The 24,354-nt window shown below is 40.5% G+C and overlaps 1 protein-coding gene across 1 annotated transcript in view; it reads left to right on the top strand.

Annotated features, from left to right (window-relative positions):
- Positions 1–12,193, top strand: part of LOC128905102 (collagen alpha-4(VI) chain-like) — a 44,212-nt gene extending 32,019 nt beyond the window's left edge. Inside the window, 10 exon segments of the mRNA XM_054190583.1 lie at positions 45–107; positions 2,469–2,504; positions 3,411–3,447; positions 4,036–4,047; positions 4,159–4,646; positions 7,520–7,610; positions 8,725–9,396; positions 10,279–10,372; positions 10,589–10,857; positions 12,021–12,193. Coding sequence (XP_054046558.1) covers positions 45–107; positions 2,469–2,504; positions 3,411–3,447; positions 4,036–4,047; positions 4,159–4,646; positions 7,520–7,610; positions 8,725–9,396; positions 10,279–10,372; positions 10,589–10,857; positions 12,021–12,193 — 1,935 coding nt within the window.
- The last annotated feature ends 12,161 nt before the right edge of the window (positions 12,194–24,354 follow it).

Genomic DNA, 24,354 nt, shown 5'->3' with positions numbered 1-24,354 from the left:
CTGTGTGCAATTATAATGAATAAAACTTGTATTTCTATTTGTAGGGAAATGCTGGCATACCAGGTTCCCTGGGAGATCCAGGGGACCAAGGGCCATCAGGACCTATGGTAATCTATTTTTATTTTTAAAAACCACTCTTAGATTGCTCTTAAACTTTCTATTAGATTAATGGAATATTTAATAATTTTTCATCTGGTAAACTATGTTTAATCAGCCTGGCCATTGTATAGAGTTACATCTTGCCTGTGAATGTGTGTGCACAAGAGCCCCCACTGTTGGAAATCATAGAATGTGTTGGGTTGGAAGGGACCTTTAAAGGTCATCTAGTCCAACCCCCCTGCAGTAAGCAGGGACATCTTTCACTGGATCAGATTGCAGAAATGGAACTGCAAAGATACAATGCAGGCATAATTTCCTACACAGTGTTTGGTATCAACCTTAGGCAGGGTAAATATCTAATTAAAAAAGAACAGAGTACTAAAATGTAGAATTGGATTGTTCTGCTGAAAGCCAATGTATTTTTTAATTGAAAAAGAAAAGCCATTTAAAATCAGACTTGCAATTACATGCACTTACTTAAAGTTTAAATTGACAGTAACCTGTTAATCCTTATATACAAGTAGATGTCTTGATGTACTTTTCCAGTGTCTGTGATCTGCATTTTATATAACAAAAAGTTTTATTCTCTATCTAAGCAGGAGAAAGGATTGGGGATTTCAGTAGTATTTAGGACGAATGTTGTAGGCAGTTAGGAAAATCCCTATATATGTCTATCTTTATCTTGCTGCGGTTCTGCAAATCAGCTCCATGGAGACCAGAAACAATCCCTACTGTTAATTATTTTCTTGTTTAACTTTCTTAAGCTTACTCTTTCAGTTTAAATATGGAACATTATGGATAACAGTATCTTTACCTGTATAATATCGCCCACAGGACGTATGCAACTTAGAAAACTTTTTTTTTTTTTTGGTCATTATGCTGTGCTGGTCAATGAATGTAACTGGCCCACTTTATTTTATGAAGCTGAGCACAAGAATGACCAATAGTGCCAGCTGGAATGCATCGCCTTCCCTTCTGCTTGGCTGCTCACATACGTTACAGACAGACAGACCTTGTGTGCTTGTGAGCCAGATAGCTGTTGGCCTTGCCAATCTATGGTTCAAGAAATCTTCAGAGAGATTTCAAGCTCAAGATCTCCTCTTCAGGTGTAGAAGTGAGAGTGGAGCTTGGGAGGTATGGGCTGGTTGGGATTATTGTAGTAGCAGTCCGTCAGTGAAATGCGAAAGTGGGAATTCTGTGGGAAGTGGAAGAGATAGGGATGCAGGAAGGGATACAAGTAGTAGGCAGGGCCAGCCAAAATAGGCCTGTTTTACCCACCCTCCCTAACTTCATGGCCTGATTACCCATATGGGTCAAGTCTGCACAGCTCAGTCACCACTAATAAGTTGCTGCAAGTAACATTCATTAGGGCTCAGGCAACTCACAGTTAACTCTTGCTGAGCAGTACCAAAGAAGAACTGGGACCTGCTGGGAAACATAAGAAGATAAAAGCATGGAATGGCTGTGATAATGCTAACAGCAAGACAGCAGAGGAGATGGGGAAGGTAGCTCAGGCAGGAGATGGAGGAATGGAAGGTTAGTTGGAGCAGAAAGCAACAAATATGGAGATGGCGTTGTAATTTAGGGATGTAAGGAAGTATATGATTTTGGTAAACCATAGTGTCATGGTAGGGAGAGGCTAAGGTAAAGGTTGTGGGATGTGTAGTTCAAATTTTTCTGGTATATCTCACTGCAGCCCCCTGTGAATAAGTGAAAATTTTCAGTAGTCTTGCTACATATCTGAATTGCACACATGATGACAACTTTCAAGCTGCCTTGAAAAAATGTTATTTTGCCTGTATTTTACTCCTGTTATGAAGATTAAACAATACTTTTATTTTGAAAAAAGGTGCTTGGAATCCTGGCATTTGCCCACAGTCCCAAGGAGAAGGCTGCAGAGTAGCAAAAGCTAGCTAGACTGGTCGAGCAGTCGTGATGTGTTTATGGTCTTGCAGGATCTCTCAAGGTAGAACTGTGGGGATTGTACCCGGCAAGAGCAAAGGGCAAGCCTATCACATATCAGAGGTTGAAAAGGATGTAAGGTGCAGGTAACTGAACCACAGCACGTAAATTGCCGTTTAGAAAGGAAATCCAATTCTGAATTATACTGTTCCTCAAGGGCAACAAATATTGAACATTTATAAAATCAGGAAGGAAAATGAACGGAAAAATAGGTGTGAGAAGTAGTTTGCAACTCTGCTGGGAACGGGTCCATAGAAATCCATACTAGGAACTGATGTCTCCTCATATCTCAAATTCACAAATGGTTATCAGGGAAGGACTGTATGCCTGCATTTTCTTTGGGCTACAGAGTCATAGATGGAAATACGTTATCAGGGTCTGATTTTCTGGACCTGTGTTTGGTTTAGGGCGCCAAGGGACCAATGGGCACCGTTTTAATGGAAGTAAGTTAATACTTTACAGCTAACTCACGCTGCATGGAACTAACAGTTTTAGTCTTCTTCCATTTATAAGCACTGACTGCAATGAGCACAATTAGCTGTTAGAAAACCATATCCTTTTCAAATAATTGTCAGAGTGCAGTGGGTGCTTCTGTTTAGCAAATAATCAAGGATTGAGAAACAATTATACATATGGATTAATGCTGTGTCCTAACTTTTGCGAACTGTTAGACCATTAATATTCCTTTATTTGTTCCTTCAAATCCACACTTTGAAGTTTCCAAAGTGGTGTGGAAACTTCACATCAGTTTCCACACCAGCTCAGGATTAGAGTTACTTTTCACTCTCTTGTAAAGGAGGGCATTTCCACAGTAACAGCTGTTTTCACTGGGAATAGCAAGGCAGGATTTCTTCAGAATCCTAATTCCCTGTAAAATTAACACTTCTGAATAAAGGCTTCATCTAACCCTTGCATGGACAACTACCTGCAGGCAATACTATTGCAGGTGTGTTCTATGTCCAAATGGGGTCCCTCCTCTGTGGACCTCATTCTTCCAATGTGAGTTGCTATTGAAATGCCTGTTCTTTTATGAAAGTGCCATTGCCTGGTGACATCCTAGATCAGATTAGTACAGAAAATAAAGAATGGATAAATGGTTGCTTAATACTCCAGATCATAATTAAATGCCAACAGAGCACGTCTAAAGAAACCCTTAGTTTCTGCAGCAGGGGCAGAGCCCCTGTACTATTTGAAATAGAGAGGAACTGGAATGTGGGATTCTGGATTTACAATAGTGAGGGTTAGTTCAGGAGCTGGGATATGACCTTCAGCTCAAACCAATAGTAAGGTTCCCAGTCTGGGATGATCTGGTATTTGCCATTAATTGCTTTTTTGTTTTGCTCCTGCAGCCTTGTGAACTTGTGAATTTTACACGAAAAAACTGCCGTAAGTAGGGAGCATCTTCTTTTACTGCTGATTCCACCTAGTCACTCTTCTTAAATGGAATAGCCTCCATTGGAGACCCTCTAGACTGGTAGTTTGTATATGGGTTCAGTTTGATGATGACTGCTAGTTGTTAACTATGAGGGGTTTTCAGCAGGTGTATGAAACAGGCTTATGCTTTTTGCTCATTTTTCCTGTCTCTTAATTACAAAAACTGTAACAAATGTCTCTTGTCCTCATTTAAGATTAAATTAATTCTTTGGCATTTTGCCTACCGTCTTTGGGGAGTTATCTGAGAGAAGACAATATTTGTATATCACCTGTCCTCCAGATTTCGAGTGTTCAAGTGTTCATTCTCTCTCAGACTTATATGCTCAGCAGAACCCAGAACAATTTCTTTAATTCTCACCCAGTAAAATTGCACTATTTTAAGTATTTAATTGTGGAAGAGAAGTGCTGTCTCTCATGGACAGATTCTGTCAGTTGCCTGAGCTTTGGATCAGGCTCTTTAGTGAAAGCAAGTGTATGTGTCACTATTTTAAGGAATATGAGTCCAAAATAATTTATTTGCTCTCCGCCTTTTCATTCCAGCTTGCTCATCAGGTAAGCCCGTCTGGCCTCTGCATGTCTGTTCTTTTATAGACTTGAAGAAAAAACTAACAATGTTTGAGTTGTGGAAAGGTTCTCACACAATTTTTTAATTTCAATATACAGACACGTGTCCAGTTTATCCAACTGAAGTGGTGTTTGCCTTCGATATGTCTGATGATGTTACACCAGCTGCATTTGAAAGAATGAGGAACATTGTTATGTTATTGCTGAAGACCATTAAGATCAGTGAAAGCAATTGCCCAACAGGTGCTCGTGTCTCCGTTGTTTCTTTCAATACCAATACGCGCTATCTCATCCGATTCTCAGAATTCCAAAAAAGCAACTTGCTGCTACAAGCAGTCCAGAGAATACCGCTAGAGAGAACCACTGGAAAACGTAATATTGGGGCAGCCATGAGATTTGTTTCAAGAAATGTCTTCAAACGTGTTCGTCAGGGCATCCTCACAAGAAAAGTTGCCCTATTTTTTGCCAATGGTCCATCGCAGGATGGTGTCGCCATCAACACAGCTGTACTTGAGTTGAGTGCCTTGGATATCACTCCAGTGGTTATTGCCTTCAGTGAAGTGCCAAATGTCAGACGTGCCTTCTCAGTAAGTAAATAGACTATAGAAAACTGAGTCAGTCATCCATTTGCTTACCTTTGGATAGCTGTATGTGCCTTGTGGCCAAGAAGGCCAATGGCATCCTGGGGTGCACCAAGAAGAGTGTGGCCAGCAGGTCGAGGGAGGTCATCCTCCCCCTCTACTCTGCCTTGGTGAGGCCGCAACTGGAGTACTGTGTCCAGTTCTGGGCTCCCCGGCTCAAGAAGGACAGGGAACTGCTGGAGAGGGTACAGCAAAGGGCTACCAAGATGATTAGGGGACGGGAAAACCTCTCTTATGAAGAAAGGCTGAGGGATTTGGGTCTCTTCAGTCTGGAAAAAAGATGACTGAGGGGGGGATCTCATCAACACTTATAAATACTTAAAGGGTGGGTGTCAGGAGTGTGGGGCCAGGCTCTTCTCAGTGGTGCCCAGTGACAGGACAAGAGGTAATGGGCACAAACTTGAGCATAGGAAGTTCCACCTAAACATGAGGAGGAACTTCTTTACTTTGAGGGTGGCAGAACCCTGGCACAGGCTGCCCAGAGAGGTGGTGGAGTCTCTGTCTCTGGAGACAGTCAAAACCCACCTGAACGCGTTCCTGTGCAACCTGCTCTAGGTGACCCTGCTCTGGCAGGGGGGTTGGACTAGATGATCTCCAGAGGTCCCTTCCAACCCTACCATTCTGTGATTCTGTGATTAGTACAGGAGGCAATTAACAATTTTTGTTTTAAAATGTGACTTCATATAAAAAGGTAGTAAACAAAAATAAGCAATCCATTCTACCAGGTACCAAAAGAAAACAATTTTAAGTTTCTTTAAGGTTTCATAATATGATTCCATGTTCTCTGTCTTTTCAATTTATTTTTGGATCATCTGTGCTTAGTTTTAACTTTTTAAAAATAAAATTCCTTCTAGATGCTGTTTCTTCAAAATTATCCTTATAGAAGGAAACTATGTTTATTTTCATGTGACAAAAGGTGCAAAACTTGGAGTCTGATCTAGTAGCATCTTAAGTCATCCCTTTAATCTTCATGTTACATTTATTCTCATGCAGCCTCATATCTGTTAGTCAATTCACATATTTGTCTGGCTGAATATTAATTTAGCAGAATGAAAAAATTTTGCTGGCATATGAGAAGGAAGCCTACCGTTTATTCACTGGGTTTCTCCAGAGGATAAACCAGAGCAAACATCAGTATTTTGAATTACAAATCCAAATACATATGATAACATCTGGTATTTACACAGGTACCAACTTTCCATAAATCAGCTTTCACAGTAGAGAGGTTTAAAAAAACTGCTTAGCGGGGGGAAAGGCAAAAAGTTCACTGCCCAGCTCTCCTTTATGGTTACAGTGGCGGGAAGGCAACCAACTTCGCCACAACCACACAAGAAAATACAGTATCTCTTTTTCTTTTAGATGGACTTGTGCCCTCGCAGTTGACAGTCGGTTTGATCTTCATGATCCTACCAGCCTGTAGCCACAGATACTTGCTGGCTTTGGTTAGTTTGCTTTAGGAGCCTCAGTTTGGAGATCACTTAAACAGTCATTGCCAATTCTAATTCCTCTGAAGAGGCCTATCTATATCATCCTTTACAGACATTAATCAGAAGTTAATTGTGTTGTGTATAACACACACAAAGCTTAAGTTTAATGCAAAGAAGTAATTATTTCTTTCCTCACCATTTTAGCTTATCCATATACATGGTTCATTTCCTGCAATATTATGGTATTTTACAGCCATTTTTATTTTTCTTAGTCCACAAGGAAATGTTTTTCCCTTGAATCACATTTGGATGGGGTTGGGTGGTCAGTGAAATTGTAGGATGTTGTTGGAGCTTCTTCAGGGTTCCTCAAGCATTTTTGCCGTCAAATCATCTGCTGGCAAAGATTGTCTTTGTTCTTCTGATCACAGGCAACATATAGGTTTTTCTAATGCTAGAATTTTCTAATGCTAGAATTTTCTCTCCTGAGAAAACATCTTCACTGTGGAGAATTACTCTTTGTCCCAGAAAAAGCTGAGATCAGAGATACTGCCATTTACTCTGTAGCGCCCTATTAAGAAAAGAAAAAAAGCGGTAGCCCTTCACTGGCAAAAAAACCCCAACAACCAAAACCAAAACCAAACCAAATCTTAATATCTTTTACCTGTGCTAAGATTTCCACTCATACGTATAAAGCTGTCTCCCCAGATTTTTAAAGAAAGTATTTTTCAAGCCAGAATATAGTGCTCTGCATTGTCAAGGAGAGAATATGGTGACCTTTACAGAAAGCTCTTGGTATATGTATTTAGACCATGAGGTTTTCTTACATTTGCATTCAATTGCAATCTCACAATGACTCACAGCCACAGAGTAGCACATAGCCACCCCAGTCAAGACCTGGGTAGCCACATGCGTACAAACAGAGAATAAAAGTTGAATCCCTACCTAATCTAGGATCTAGGAAGAGCAGAAAGACAACGTATAAAATGAATGTGAACAGAGGACCTAAGTTCAACACCATGCAGAAATATCCAGGCTAGTTTTGATTAATCTACCATGACTGTCTTAAAGCAATACTCTTAGCTAATAAGCTGTGCTAACACCTATTAATTGTCATTAGCAGCTACCTGGCAATCTCAGCGTGGCACAGCATGGAGTTAGACATTTAGGCACAAAGCAGTTTCCTTGTAATGCTTCAGGGCAGTCAGAATGCTCCAGAACGACAACTGAAAAAGTCTTCTGTGTACCCGTTCAATATTACAATAGCAGTGAAACCACCAAGTCAGGGATAGTATTTTAACAGAGAAATAGTAATGATATTGAGAACAAAGAGAAAACATCTGTATTTCACATATATCTTTTTAATGTTACTTTTGTGTCTGCTTTAAAACATAGATTGATGATACTGGAAGATTTCAATTATTTGTTTGGGAAAGACAACAGGATGAAAGTTTGAAGAACATCACATATTGTACACTTTGCTTTGGTAAGACATTTTACAAATTCCGGGTGTTATATCGGTCTTTTTACCCTTTCAATAAAAATTCCTATGGATTTGATTTTGCCATGTGATGTTGGGGAATTTTTATGGTGCCCCCTAAGCATGTTTGAGCTTAAATATCTTTAAAAAAATATTAATAAACAATACACTGGGCAGAGTCCTACTGCCATAAGTGGTTCTACAAGGAGTCTGCAAAGATGCATTAAGAGGTGATTCCTTATATACACTTATACCAGCACCAATCCTATGAGCGGTTGCATGGTAGACTCAGCCCAGCTCTGCTGCCCCAAAGTGGCCCCTGAGTGCTCGCATTCTTGGATGGCTACAAGACGATGTTGTGGCTGTTTCTTGGCATCACCAAGGGTAACTTCACCCCCTTACAGGGATTTGTTCTGTCTCTGGCATTCCTGCTTCCAGCCAGTTTAATCCCTTCTAAATTTGGCCTTCTTGCCCATGCCAGATCATTCCTTGGTTACAGATTAACACTGCTGAGAAGTTAGTTACAATTTAAATTTTCCCTTCAATGAATGGTAAGAATTAGAATCTCAAAACCACAAAAGCTGTTTAATTGGTTTCTGTCTTAGCCACGTGAAATTAATTATTGTGTTTGGCATTTCCTTTTTAACAGAAATGCACTTAAAATAGCATTATGATTCTGGGGAACCAGGCTCGTTTACTGTAAATTCTATGTTGTGGGGGTGGGAAAAGCTACTAAATTATAATATTTAAGAGTGATGAACAATGATCTGAGACGAAAAATGGAGTTTGTTACAGTGTCCTTTACAATTTTAGATTTTCACAGAAGAAAATTTCTCAAGGGAACTCTTACATGTTAAGTTTTAATTTATGAACATTTTTTGCTCTCATGACTGAATAATTTCCCATGGTATCTTAAAACATTGTTCAGCAAGACTCATCTGTTATTCCTTACTAGAACAAGAAGATTTCAAGTTGCCAAATTGACTTTTCTTTTTTAAATAAAAAAATTAAGAAAAATAAAATAGATGAATAGGACTGTGTGATATTTTTTTTTCTCTATGAACTATTGCTTTTGTTGTGTTGCTAAATAATTTGCTGCCTATTGGCTCCTCCTCTCTAGATAAATGCAAACCAAGTACCAGCTGCGTGGTGCCCTTTTCTCCCCCTGTTCTGATGGATATGGATATCACTTACATCATGGACAGCTCTCGAAGCATCAGCAGTGAAGAGTTTCAGAGAGCCAAAGACTTTGTGAGCAACATGCTAGATCAGTTTGTCATTTCCTCACAGCCAAATGAATCATATGGAGGTATCAGAGTGGCACTGCTGCAGCAGGCTCCCAGGGGCTTCCTGCCTGACAGAAACCAGACCCCTGTGGCCTTGGAGTTTGATCTAGTCACATACAGCAATAAAGATTTGATGAAGAAACATATCCAAGAATCTGTTCACCAACTGGAAGGGCCATCAGCCATTGCTTCTGCCCTGCAGTGGGCAGTTGAAAATGTGTTTTTTAAAGCCCCCAGACAAAGAAAACACAGGGTCGTATTTGCAATAATTGGAAGCAAAACAAGCACATGGGACAGAGAGAAGCTGAGAGAGATTTCACTCGGAGCCAAGTGCCAAGGATTCACCTTGTTCACTCTTGCACTTGGCAATGACGTGAGTGACAATCAGCTGATGGAGCTGTCAAGCTCCCCTACAGACCAGCACTTACTGGCATTGAGCCGGGTTTCAACGTCTGAGATGGTATATGCTCAGAGGTTTAGCCGTGCATTTCTAAATCTTCTACAACGTAAGTAGCACAAAATGGTATTTGCTTAAATTATGGAAAGAAAGGGAAATGGTGTGTAGAAAAAAGTAGACAAGGTGTATGCACTATCATTCAGTTTCTAGCCGTAATTTAGCTCGTCAATCTTTCATCTTTAGTTTGCTGCCAATGCTGGACGCTAACGGAAGTGCCAATAATGACAGAATAGCATTATATTTTAATGGTGCCTTAGGCCAAAATCTGAAGTAGTTTTTTTCCCCTAAATTTGTATTTAATGTGTGGCTTTGTTGACACCACTTTCACTAAAGAAAGACCATTCCTCAGCCAAGAGAACACAGTTATATTCCTGATTTAGGCCTACATTTCTCCTCTGACCATTAGCAGGTCCAGATTTACTGAGCTGTTTATGCCTATTTAGGCTTTGAGGCAGTCACAAGCTTAAACATTTAGCGGATTTGGCATTAACCTCTCTTTACTGCAGCTATTCCTCGTCTGTAGAGTAGAGAAAGAACTTCTTCACTTTTCAAGACACATGCATGCAGATTAGCGGGTTTTAGGTGCTTTGAAATACAAACGAGAATATCAAGAAGGAAATGGTGACTGATTTAAAATCCTCATCAGAAGCATGTATAGAGATGTCAAAGTTTCTATAGAAGGATAAATAGCGTATTACAGAGCAAGACAAAAGTATAAAAGGTTGGTTCAGGAGTCATTCTTGTGTAGCTGATATCTAACATAATTTTCTCTGTCGTGGGTGTAGCACCACTCTAGATATGGTGCATTACTTATTGAAAGATGCAAACTCCAGTTCACAACAAAAAAAAAATCATGTGATGCTTTTTATTAAACATACTGGGGTTTGGAGGACTTTAACACTCACCCGTGGTATCTGTGCTTTCCCCACAGAAGAAATGAACAGTTATCCTTCACCTGAACTTCAAGAAGAGTGTGAAAACTTAGATCAGGGAGACACACAACAGCAAGTGTCTGCAATTGAAAGGTTTGGAATTGCCCGTTAAACTTCTTGAGTGTGTATCTCAACATAAGATTTATCCCTTTGGGTTAGTAGTTACATTCAAAGTAGCTTTAACAGAAACAGGATCAGGATCAAAAATTTTTTTCACATTATTCAGAAGGAATGAACCATATGCATTTTTTTCAAGGACATAGTGGTGCTTAAATACTTCATTTGTTTTCTTTTTCCTTTCCTTGGAAGGATGCCTTTTCCCGGAACTGGTGAAACTGGTTATGGTCATGGTTTAGAAGACATTGAAAGAACTGAAAGTGGAGTCTGGGAGAATATTAGAGAGACCACCACAGAACCTGTGTACACAAAGCCAGAAATGAGATATGATTATGAGGAGAATGAGTATTTCACAGAGGAAGATACTGAAGGAGAAAAGCCACAAGGGTATGGAGAAGCTCAGGAGAATGAGGAAAACTTACAGGCAACAGTAGAAACTAGAGCTTCCTATAGTGATTATGGTATGATTTTAGAATATGAAAATCTTTTTTAATTCAGTAAAAAGACTCTAAATTGTGAAGGGCTCAGTCAAATATTTACACAGTATGAGGCATTTCCATTGATTTTATTTTCTAACGTGTTTTTTCACCATATGTTTGTATTCAGTCCAAATCTATACAGCAGAGTTTGTAATTAAAGGCTGAACTGCAGGTGTCATTGTGACCTTATTTTTTATTTGTAACTTTTTGTAATCATATAATATAAAGTTCTAGTCCTCTTTACTAAAACAGCAGATCATTTTAAATCCCCAAGTTGCACTATAATTACTGAGTTACTCCTGCTGCTGACTTAGCTTAACATGGAGGAACTAAATATGTCTACAGTCTGTTCCTGTGGGAAGAACAGGATCCCTCAACAGAGATATCCAGTCAATATATATATTCTTCATGTTTTTTACTTTGCTTCCTAATTATGCCTTTTTCTTTGCAGATTTGCTATTTGACACAGTAGATATGGGATGCTGATAGTGAGATGATTTGTCACCAACATTCTTTTAACACTATTGAGTGTTTTTATTGTTTAGACTACAATTGGAGAGAATTTCTATGAAAAAAATGCAATGCTGTCTGCATAGCTTTGGGCGTGGTAGCTCATTGCTACAGCTGCCATACCTTTGTTTTTCATCCCTCTCCGTTCAAAAATGGTTCTGGGAATGTCTGCTAGCCCCACCCCTGATGACAGAGGACCAGTGCTTTTACAAAACTGTTTTAATGTTGGATTTTTAATTAAGAGCTAATGTGCTTCTGGGAATGCCACACAGCCACAGTGCGTGACAGACTTGCTGAGCACAGATGGAATGTGTCCTGTCACTTAACTGCATGTGTAAAATCTTGAATCAGTGCTCTCATTAACCAGTGCACGAACTCTATGGTTGCACAAAAAATTCAGTGGCTTAAGTTACTGTTTATACTTTACCAATAAAATATTTCCTGTGAGCCAGGGTTATTGCACTGATGTTGGGAGCAGTGACCTAAACCACTTATGGGAGACATATGAACTGCTATTCCCAATCCCAGCCTTTCATCTGCCAGTTTGCACCAAACATTACTTTTCCCTGAAATTACAATACTGAGAAGAGTGAATCTTTCGTTCATTAAATCTGTCTCTTATTTGCCTTTTTCAGATGCATGTGACCTTGTTCAAGATAGTGGAGAATGTCAGAGTTATATTCTGAAGTGGTACTACAACAAAGAGCAGAAAATGTGTGGTCAATTCTGGTACGGGGGCTGTGGAGGCAATAAAAATAGATTTGAAACACAAGAAGAATGTGGATTCTTGTGTATAGAGTCTTCCTAGTGCAGAGATACTCAAATTATGTTCATTCTTCAGTTATACTATCAGGTTGATGGGGAAAAGGGATTGAAAGAGAAAGCTTTACATAGCTACTTTGCTCCCAGGTTTCAGTTGAAAGAAATACTTGATTATGAAATTATTATCTAGAAACTTAATAGAGAAAATAAAATTAAAACTATTTCACAGTTGATCTGATACAACATGTTGAGTACTGAGCAACTTCTGTTAGCCAACAGTGTATTGTTTAAAAGGGATAAAAGTATTGAAACTTGACTTTGTTCCAGAAATACCAGAATGTGCACTTTTTAAAAGTACTGAATAAAGTAAAACAATACCTCAGAGATTTTTATGAAATACCATTGGATGCAAGACACGTCAAAATGTTTTGATGCATTTTCTTGTATTTATCCTGCTAATAGAAAATACCAAAAAGCATTTAGCTCTTAAATGACGTAGACTTACTAGAACTTACTTCACTTTGATTTAGAGGATTTTCTACCAGAGAGTCATTCTTGGCTTTTTATTTTTTTTCTGAATAATCCAACATGTGAATGAAATCAGTCATTCTCAAATGTTTCACTTCTGCTATTAGTTCTTGAAACAGATGTAAGCATACTCTCATAGTGTGGCTTCTCATATGTAAATATGAAAAGAATTATTTTGTGAGCAGCTGACCTGACTTCTTTGACTGCTGCATTTCGCTGAATTGTGACAGATCAGTGTTCAGCGGATGGTAAAACGTTTTAGTGAAATATTAAGTTCCGATGCCAGTGAAATATTCTGGGGTTGCTGCTTCTAGGAACTTAACAGTCTTTCATGAGAAATCTGAGTTGATACTGTACTTTGGGTGCTGTGGGTGCTAAACTTCAGAACATTGCTCTAGGTAATGGAATACCTAGCATCTACTTTTTTTGAAGCCTTAGCATTCTTTTGAATGGCTGTGGTGTAAATGGATGGTGGAACTGTAAAAGGATCTCTAGTCTTTGCTGTAGCATGTGGTGATCTCCTTGGGTCAGGGCATGACCTTCCTCCTGCCCTGTCCCCCAGGTGCCTTTGTGCAGCTACACTTACGTAGCCTGTGCTACCATACGTCTTCTCCTGCAGATGGCTCTAGTTTGAGAGCAGACTAAACACCATAGCTCATGGCTCTAGTTTGAGAGCAGACTAAACACCATAGCTCAAGGCCTTTGTGCCAATGCTAATAAACCCTGCTTTTTAAAGAAATTAATTAGTATAGGAATAGCTGTCCATTAATACAGTAGAAACCGGGGTACGACTATTTGTACTGGGATATGACTGTCTGCCATGAGATAACATTCTCTCCTCTAATGAAAGCAGTCTTCTGAAAATGTACCTCCTGCTCAGTTGAGTGAATTAAGAGCAACCTCTCCCTGCTCAATCCCGAATTCCTCCTAAACTATAAAAGAAACATGAACCTCTCAGAAGTAACAAGGAAGTGGCTTCTTTATGGATGTTGTCAGAGGCTGTATTTAGAGAGTCAAGCCACACATTTAACAGGGAGCAATTTAGTTTTGCCACAGTAAACCTGTGTATGATGTTTACGCTCTTGAGGGCTTTAGTTAGTATAATCTGTAGTTTTAAAAGTGGAAGAAGGTAGATCTACTAAACCTTATGGTACTACTGTCATACCTCAATCCAAATGCACATGTTCTATCTAAATTTTGTAATGCAGAGTAGCTGAATTCTGAGGCCAAATCCTCTGAAAGGGAAGGTGATCAACAGAGAACAGATGTCCCTAGGACCAAAACACTGCCTGTGAGTTCTGCTGAATTAAAGTGAGTAAATTTAATGCCCTTGTTTATTTGGTTATTTTTTGTTACAAGGGTTATAATGATGTGAAAATGCTCATAATTTGTGCTAATTTGTAAAAGGTTTCAGGTTGCATTTTACATTAATTAGACCTAGTGATACATATTTGAATTAATTTAATGGGGCCAGATTGTGTTACAGAGAGAAAATATCTGAAGCGTGTTTGAGGGAAAGCATCCAGCTTTCTGGCTTTGTGTTATTTTCTAGCTCCTATTGCAGAATTTGTCTGTATATCTGACAGGTGAATTGACTAGCTTTTCTAATGAGAAAGGATCCCAGATCATCTGAAACATGTAAAGGGTAAATTTTATGTTTTGTAATAAGGCTGGTACATGTCCTGGCTATAATTTGAACCCAGTGTGAATGGAATGCAAGTCTTAGGTTCTTCCTCAAGACATGAGGTGAATGCCATTGCGTCTTGGCAAGGTGCAATGCATGTGCAGAATTTGAATGGGATTGGCAATTATCAATGTGTAAGAAGTCAGTGTTGCTCTTTTCATTGACCCATAGAGCCTTGGAGCTTGCAGGGTTGCTGGTAGTGGCCAGGTGCTGTTTCCCAGCATGTGACAGGCCTTCAAGAATCCCAGGTCCTGGAGACCAAGGGGATAATCTCGAGCGAGGAGAAGCTACCCTTGGTGGAAGAGGATCAGGTCAGGGAATGCTTAAGCAAACTGGACATAAGTAAGTCTGTGGGCCCTGATGGGATGCACCCATGAGGCAGCTGAGAGGTTTAATTGCAAGGCCACTCACTTCTTCATAATCTTTGAATGGGTGATTGGGGGAAGTGACTGAAGACTGGAGGAAAGTAGATGTCACTCCTGTCTTCCAGAAGGGCAAGAAGGAGGACCTAGGGAACTACAGGCCAGTCAGCCTCACCTTGATCCCTGGGAAGGTGTCGCAGCAGCTAATCCTGGAAACCGTTCCAGGCACATGAAAGACAAGAAAATCATCCAGAGTAATCTGCATGGATTAACCAAGGGGGAAGTCATGCTTGACCAACACAACAAGCTTCTACGATGAAGTTACTAGCCTGGTAGATGAGGAGAGAGCAGTGGATATCATCTACCTGGACTTCAGTAAGGCCTTTGACACTGTCTCCCATAAGATCCTCATAGGCAACCTATTGATGTGTGGGCTGGATGAGCAGTGAGGTGGATTGAAAACTGGCTGAATGGCCGGGCCCAGAGGATGGTAATCAGTGGTGCAAAGACTAGTTGAGTGCCAGTGACTAGCACTGTACATCTTCATCAATGATCTGGATGATGGGGCAGAGTGTACCCTCAGCAAGTCTGCAGATGACACAAAACTGGAAGAAATGGCTGATATGCCAGAGGGTCATGCTGCCATTCAGAGAGACCTGAACAGGTTGGAGAAAGAGCTGACGGAAACCTTGTGAAATTCAACAAGAAGTGTCGCTTCAAGAACTTCTCATTTTTTGTTCAACATTAGATTAACAAAGGGAAGTGCAAAGTCCTGCTCCTGGGGAGTAACAACCCCCTGCATCAATATATGCTGGGAGCCACCCAGCTGGAAAGCAGCTTTGCAGAAAATCACCTGGGGGTTGTGGTGGACACAGAGTTGAACAAGAACCAGCAATGTCCCCTTGGTGCAAAGGCTAATTGGAGCCTGGGCTGCATTAGAAAGTATTGCCAGCAGATGGAGGGGGGTGATCTTTCCCTTCTAGTCAGCACTGGTGAGGCTGGAGTGCTGTGTCCAGTTCTGGGCACTTCAGTACAAGAGCAACATGGACACACTGGAGAGACACCAGCAAAGGGCTACAAAGATGATAAAGGGACTGGAGTACCTCACATATGAGAAAAGGTTGAGACTGGGGGGGGGGGACTGTTTTGGCCTAGAGAAGAGAAGGTTCAGGGCAGATCTTATCAATATATATAAATACTTGAAGGGAGGGTGCAAAGAAGACGGAGACAAGCTCTTTTCAGAGGTGCCCAGTGACAGGACAAGAGGCAATGGGCACCAACTATAACACAAGATGTTCCCTCTGAACATCAGGCAACACTTTTTTACTGTGAGGGTGACCAAGTACTGGCACAGGTTGCCCAGAGAGCTTGTGGAGTCTCCCTCCCTGGAGATATTCAAAGTCATCTTGACATGGTCCTGGGCAACTGGCTCTAGGTGGGCCTACTTGAGCAGGTGGCTTGGACCAGATGACCTCTGGAGGTCCCTTTCAGCCTCAGACTTGCCATGATGCTGTGGTTCTGTGACTGTGTAGATACTGATTCTGTGGGAACTCTGCTAACTGCCAAAATACACAGCATTTTGTCCCTCGTTGAGATGGGCTTGAACAATTTGCCATGAGAGCAAACCCGCTATTGTGGTTAGAAATTTTTGCACAAAAAATTACACAAAACCATTAGCAGGGGTTTGTGTGGTTAATTGGACACAAAGCATTTACCAGTGTGTGGCAGTCAGGAAGTCCTTTTTACTACAAGAGCTCAATATTTTCCCTTCTTATGTCTTGTTTTTCCGGTCCTTACCCATTAGCTATTCCTGTTGCTACCTCTTTCACTGAGGCTTAAACTAATATGTTTTACTTAATGACTAACCCCACATGTCCACAATGGAGCAAAATAGCCTCATTTGTCATTTTGGGACATTCAAGTAAAGTTGTCCCATAACATGCAAGTACATGGAATCATGGCTGAATAAGGTAATGTTATCCAAAGGCTGCTTGGAATGAGCTGCTCAGACCTCTAAAGCAAACTGAGGGCTAGGAGGGAGCTGTGTTTGCTTTCAAAATTATTAAGTTACTTTGTTGTGCTAAGTAGGATGTGCAACACAACCATCCACCCTTGCTTTTTAACAGGTCATATACATACATATAATACACATACAAATATATGTAAGCTCTGAACATTAACTCTCCTAGCCAGCCCTGCTCTTGGTTTCTCTGGAATAACTCTGCTGCCTGCGGTCAGGTTGCCTGAGTGAATCCATCTGGAAAGCAAGCTTGCAGCAGCAATTGCGTGTTCTAGTATCCAGCCACTGTCACAAGGGATACATAAAAGTTTCTTGTTAAAAACTTTTAATTATAACTAGCAAAACATTTACATTACTTTCCTCCTCTTCAGTCAAGAAGTGGTCTGCATATCTTGCCAAAAGAACCGCATTTGGTTCCAAAAGCAGGGTTTCCTGTAACTGAACAGGGAACAGCTGGACACATTATGCTTTATTGATGTATGACAAGCCAGCCTCAGAGACTTCAGCGTAGGGACATGACTAACTCCACACTGAGAACTCCTGCGGAGAAGGCAGATTTCCCCATGATTCATCTCTGTGCTTAGTAGCGTTGTCTTGAGTGGAAAGGCTGTGGTGCCCTGGACCAGCCCCACCACCTTTGCAATGACAAGTGTGAAGCTTCCTTTACTACGAATAAATTGTTGCATAGTGCCTGAGGTCCCTTTGTATGGCTGAGGGCCTGCCCTTTGCACACCCAGTACTAACTGGGAGGTCACTGCCTCTCCTTTGCCGTCTTTTCACCCTCTCAGATCTGCTGATGTAACTGCTGGTGTTAAGGCTCCCTAACCCACTTCTGACAAAATAGTCCTGGTCTGGGGAAAAACAAAACAGAAGTTTTGTAAGTCTCAGGGATAAGCCTGAACATTTTACCTGATAGGATCTGGGAGCTCTCACGTAAGAAGTTTAACTGGCCAATCTGCAGGGTGAGACACTTCCCTGGAGTGGAATAGAGACACAGAGGCTGATCTCTTCCTATATTTTGTTGGTGGACAAAACAAAACTTTTGTGACTTTAGCAGTGCAGCCTGTACGTTGCAGTCTGTAATTGCTGAGGGAATGCTGCTAGCATCGTGGCAAACCTTAGCTTTCCTTAAGGCAGCAAGAATCCCTTGGGAATGTGCCGAGTTGTTGGCTGTGCGGGGACAGTGGCAGAAGTAAAGAGTATTTAACTTGCACTGAGGCTGATTCTATTTTCATAACCGTATGCTGATAAACCTGGTAACCCAGCACAGCAAACCAGTGTTATACCAAGTGGCATGCCACTGAGGAAAAGACGAGAAGAAAGAAGAACTAGTAATAGGCATCTCCAAAAGGGCATTTAAGAACACATTTGTTCTGCATTTGTTTCATTTTTAGGAATGAAAGCACTGATTCTCTCTTCCTGGAAAAAACTGCTTTCAAAGTGTAATGCCGAAAGGATTAGCAGGAGGCTTGACCTCATTGATTTACTACAAATTACAAGAATAGATCTAGCAGCAGCTTTCTTATGCTTCCTTGAAAAAAACAAACAAACAAAACAAAAAAATTAATCTGGAAGAAGAGTTGTAAAAATTATACACAGAATGTTTCTTACTGAAGAAATAAAGTGAAATAATGGCATATAGTCTATACAGAGATGGCTGCCACTGAATACAGAACAATATGTGTCAGCTCCCCTTAAAATTTAAAATTTCCCTTTAAAAACATAGACTTTGCTCTGATTCAAAGGAATCATGCGCATGATAGCAAGCCCTTCCTAGCAAGTTTTAATTCAAATATTTTGCAACCAAGAAATTAGATATTTTTTTTGTCATTTCTAGACCAGAGATTCTCTGTGCCCTTTTTATAGCCTCACATAAAACTGCATTTCTGGAGATGGAGTATGTTATAGTGGTCATCAGCCATTCTTTCCTGTCTCTCCTCTTCCCCTCAGCTAGGACAAATCTCCAAGGAAAGCCTGTGTTACTGTGAAAGCCCGGTAGCAGGCTGTAATAGAGTTTTGTAAAGGCTGATAATTTCATGCTTGGATATTGTCACAGTCCAGATCTTTTTCAGGGCTGTCAGGTGAAGGCAGTCCCCTGGAGATGGTGTGGCAGTGTGCTCTCCCCTTCCCCCCCCGGCTCCTGCTCAAGCCGTGGCCATCTGCAGGAGTTGTTATGAGTTGCAATTGAACTTTGGGGGATGGCTGGCAACACAGCCAACACACTGTCTGGAGTGGGGACCCAGATATTTTGTTCCCTTGTGAATATGACTATAGGTCAATTATTTTACTCTATAAATAGTGAACAGCCCAAGAGCCCTTTGAGCTCTCCTGCACGGCAGCGGGCTGCACGCCAGGATCTCCCCTTGAGTGGGGATGCTCACTTAAGGTCCTGCTCCTCAAGGCTGAGAGATTCCTTGCTGCAACAGGTTCTCGGTAAGTGACTAATAGCATGCTAAACTTTGAAATCTTAGCTAAGGGATATAAAGGATTGATTGCGCATATATAATCCTTTAGACATAAACCATTGACCAAGTCTGGGACTAGGATTGCATTCAGCTGCACCTAGACTCCTCTCCAAGAAACAGTTTAGAAAGCAAGGGGGTCTTTTCTGAACCTCGTGACTCGATGGGGGGGTCTCCCTGACAGCCTGTCTGACCTCTATGCAGTAAATAATCAAGTGTACCCTGGCATCGAAACTCGTAAAACACTGTCACATTCACTACTAACTTTGTTAAACCACTGTTTTATGTTAATAAGTATTTCACTACTTCTCTCTTACAAGTGAAGTTAATCACTCCACCCATGACAGATGGTGCTAATCTTGTATCAGGCTGTCCATCAATGACAAATCCAGGAGTTTTCATGAACTGAGAATCTGGTTTGACAGAGTAACACCACTCTGGGATTTTTAGTCAAAGGAGGTTTCTCTGCATATGGAAATTCATCCAGGTGCCACCTTCTGCTCATTGGTGTCACCTCTGCTTTGTTGCAATGATGTCCACTAACTGTCTGTTTTATCTTTCCAGCCTGATCTTTGTGCCCTTTTCTATGTGGTACGTGCTCTGCTCTTGGGACTTACTCTTTCCCATGAAATGAAAGAAGAGAGAAGGAAGTGTCCAAACAGTTTCTGAACCTCTGTAGCAAGTGTCTTGGCAGCCCCATAGCAGTGCTCCTCTCCAACAACTCTGCAGGTCAGTCTGTTAGCAGGTCTACATCACCGTGTCTCTCACTTGAAGCCAAAGGAAAGATTCCAACGATTTTAGAGGTAACTGACATAAGTCCAACTTACATCAAACCTGAATGGACCTGCTGGACAATAGACACCTTCACCATGTACATCCACTGTTTTCTGGAGTCAAGTGATGTTGTGAAGCATCTTGTATGACCCATTTCTGCCCAGACTGCTTTCTTTCTGGGTGAACGCATGTTTCATGCTCCAGGGATATCTGTAAGCAGTTTTACAACAGCTTAGGGAAAATCAAGGATTACTTACTTCCAAATCCCATCCCCCCTTTTTGAAAAAAAAATAATCTTATTGCTAACTCTAAAGTGTGATGGCAGATCATCTCCATTTCAATTGAGAAATATGGTGTTTGATTGTGAAAACCAAGGACTGACTGAAAACATGTTAGGTAGAAGCTGTGTATTACGTCTTTCCAGATATTTATTGCAAGCCTCTAAAAATAGCTGAGAACACATGAACAACCAGTTCACTTAGATCTACAGCAAGGGAGGGCAAGGATTTACTGTAACAGGGATGCGAAGAAAAAGATCAAGTGTTCTCTAGAAGAATATAAGGGGGAAAGGACATACAATTCCTCTTTAATTAGTTTTCTTGGCTAATTTAAACCACAGCTTTAAGTTCTGAAAGAAGACTAAGAAATCTCTGAGTTGCCCCAGAATTCCCAAGGCAAGGCAGGGCTAGCAGCAGCGGCCCCAAGAAAAGGCATGTCTGAAGGGCCATCAGGAGCCAACTCTCTAGATAATTACTGTTGAAATGCAGGACTGTCAGCACTGGCAAAGAAGGTGTTCTAGTAGTGAAAGGTCATGTTGTAATTATCCTGTCCCTGTTCTGTTCCTGTCTCCCTATCTAAGCTGTGCCTAACTTACCCTCAGTATCTGGCAGTAGACTCTGCCAGAGTCCATAGATTAGCAGAGCCTGAGCTTCTGAGGAAACAAAGTGCTCGGCTGTAACCTTGCTGGAGTTATAAAAGAGCTACTGGCTTTATTCCCAGAAATACTGCATTGCTGTAGTTTACACTAGAGTTTGTCCAAAGCTGGCTGTCTCAGAGCAGTCTTGCCTATCCAAGTAGTGGTGAAAAAAAAACCATTTCTCCTATGATTTTGAAGGGATTTGAAGGGCCCTGTGAAGGTGAAGCACAGCTATGGGAGAACATCAAACATCTCCTCCATAAATAACTTGGAGAGTATTTCCATGGTTTTCCCTTTGTGAGGTGAGGTCTGTGGGTGAACGTGGTGTGGCTTGTTTGCTTCTACCCTGGCTGCCCCTGGATCCAGAAAGCATTTCAGGATTTTGGTAAAGCAAGGCATTAATTTACCATCAAGTTCTTATAATGGTGAAATTTTCTTTGAAATCAATGGAGATAAATAAGTAGTTAGTCCTGTCAGGCCCATCACTCTATGGGATTATTTAAAAAAAACTTCCTACGTCCTACAATATCATCCACTAGCAATCTGAAGTGGAAGTAAATGTGAGAACAAATAATTGCATTAAAAAATTAATTTTGATCGCCTACAAATGCTCTACAACTCTACAAATATTTTCGGATAGCTGCAAAGGCTCTAGATAGATTAATATATAGATTTTCTTCTTACAGTGCTTGATTTTAGGCATAAACCCAACAGGTTTCTGTATGTTACATAGACAGAGAGCAACTGCAGCTTTTGACTAACTGTTCATCATCTATATACTAAATCTGTTTTTTAAATTCCTAGAAGTCACTGTGATACTACAGATGTATTGAATTCTGAGAAGTGAAACCATGAAAGTGCAGTCCAAGAATGCAGGACAGCACTCGGTCCAGAGCAAAAGGGGGTGGGAGATGAAGGAGGGAAAATGGAAAGGAGGAGGGGAAGACAACAAATATGTATTTTTTTTACAGGCTTCCAAACCACCAGAATGTATTTATTAAATACCATTGTGGGAGGATTTCCCATGTGCAATTAATTGAAACCCTATAAAAGGGTATCAGCATAAGCCACTTAGGAACCCTGATGGTCTGAAATGTTCCATTCAGACACCTTTCCCTTTCTCTGGTAAGTGTTACAAACTGTCTGTTCTGCTCATTGGAAAAGGTTTTCTTTAAAAAAAACAGCAGCAACAAAAAAATTCTCCTTGTGAGAAATTTATCTCTTTGTATTCATTTTCTAATATGTGACTCTGCAAAAGCTTTGATTTGAGTTTCTGAAATTGCTACTGATTTTCCCTAAAAGCTATTGGACTTGGTTTAGTTTGGGTTTGGTCGTGTCCCCCCCCCGCTTTCTCCCTCTGCGCTATGCATATATATTCGTGTTTAATTGTGAACACATACACAGGCTAAAACTATGCACTCAGGATTTTCAAAGGATTATGACTTGAGGAAAGTAAATGAAGTCTTTCGGATTATATCTATTATACACACTGATGTAGTTATTTGTGAATAGTGGTAAAATCTTACAGACCTCCAGCACTTAATAAAAGCAGTGTTATTATAGGAAATGAATGGTATCCACTGGCATTAATTGTGTTTGCTGTGACGGCCTAGCCATGAGGACAATGCTGGATGATCCTTTTCTTGAAAATTTAAATATCTAAAATGTAACTGAAAGCTAATTCATTTGGATTTGATAAATAGAAAAAAAATAGTTCTGTGAGTGGGAGGAACAAGGAATAGTCTATATAATAACAATGCATGGAAATCAGTAGTGGGTATCACTTTCCAGGACACCTGACTGAAAAAATGTAGAAGAACAAATATAAATATAGCAAAGAACAATGAACCTTAGACTTACAAATCCTACTCTATTATATAGGGACAATCTGGAAAAAATATCACTTCTAAGGGCACTGGAAGAGCAGAAATAGGTTACATAGGCTGTCTTTTGCTGATGGTGTCCTCCTGAACATGCCTCTTAGAGACTTGTGCTCTCTTGTGGCTGATAGGGATTCACAAAGATTTGGCCTCTGGTTAGTATGTTTTTTTTAAACAGCTACCTACCTGCTTGCTAAGATCTTCCAGAAGGAGAGAGCATCCCCCACCTTCTTTGCCCCTCTGGAGGAGTTGCTCACTCCAGTCCCGGCCAGTCGACCTGGCTCCTGCAGAGGTGCAGGTCAGCATAGGCATGGTGCTTCTTGCTTCTCTTCCTCTCTGTTATGGGAGGAAACCTGAATGGAGCACCAGAGCTCCCTCAAATTCCCCAGCAAAACTATGGAGAACTTCAGCTCAGTGGTGCAGAAACAGAGAATCACTTACTCCTCCCACAGCGACTTAGGGCTGACTAACTTCTTTTATTGCACTCCTTCTAGGGGGAGGCTGCTGTCTTTCCAAATTATGCCAATTGTTTCCTAATCATTTGTATACCTATATATGTGTGTATATATATACATATTTAGTAAATAACATACTAATAATCCTGAAAATAAATGTATTATTGCAGCAAGGATTCTGTCATCAGTAGACACATAGGAAACAATTTTTCTTCTCTATCTCTGTACTTGCCTTACGTGGTATAAAGGATGAAAGAATAGGTTAGAGATGAAAAACAGCACCCTTAAATACAGTCTGAACCTCATGATTTCTAAACCTTGGGAGCACATGTGTGCCTTCACCCTTCCCTTTCTCTGGGCTTGCTCTTCTTAAGAGTAACCCTTAAGAAACAAACCTCCCTTTCTTCATGCAAGTTTGCTTTACATAAAAACATTGCTCAGCAATATGAAAATTCTCCTTCAAGAATCTTTTAAAAGAACAGTAGAATTAACACTATTTCTGTGTCCATACAGAGGGGCAGGCATCCCTAAATTAATTACAGTTTTTGGCCATTTGTACAAATATTTCAAAGTTTTACAGTGGCATCATTTATTGACTACTTTGATTATTACCTTAGTTCACAGAGGATAAAAAGTTGAAGGTATTTCTATTAGTCCTGCATTTGCTCTGCTACGCTTGACAGCAGAATTTCAATTTAGATATTCAATAACTAAGCTTACTATTTTTGATTACATAGAATGTTTATGAAGTCAGATAAAAAGAAAACAATGAAAACAAGCACAGTTTATACTCACTATTTCAGCTATTATTTCGGATTTCATTGATACTAAAACATTTTTAGAGCAAGCATGGGCCAAACAATATTCTCAGTAAATCAAGAGCAGATCTATGGAGGATGGTGGACAATCACTGGAATTTTGCCACATATGTGAAATAGCAGTAAAGTACAAGACTAACAAGTTATACAAACACAGTATCCCGTTTAAGCTATCTGAAGTGGCAGCAAAGATTTTCTACAGAGCCACTTGCCAAAACTTTCATCACCTGGCACCTGAAGATGACCATTTTCCTTTGGTACTGGGCAAGGACTGCTCCCACTGATGTTAGAGGTTTGTCCACATCAGG

This window comes from Rissa tridactyla, chromosome 2, assembly GCF_028500815.1.
Source record: "Rissa tridactyla isolate bRisTri1 chromosome 2, bRisTri1.patW.cur.20221130, whole genome shotgun sequence".
Lineage (NCBI taxonomy): Eukaryota > Metazoa > Chordata > Aves > Charadriiformes > Laridae > Rissa > Rissa tridactyla.
The sequence above is the reverse complement of the archived record's forward strand: the minus strand, read 5'-3'. Positions and strand labels throughout refer to the sequence as shown.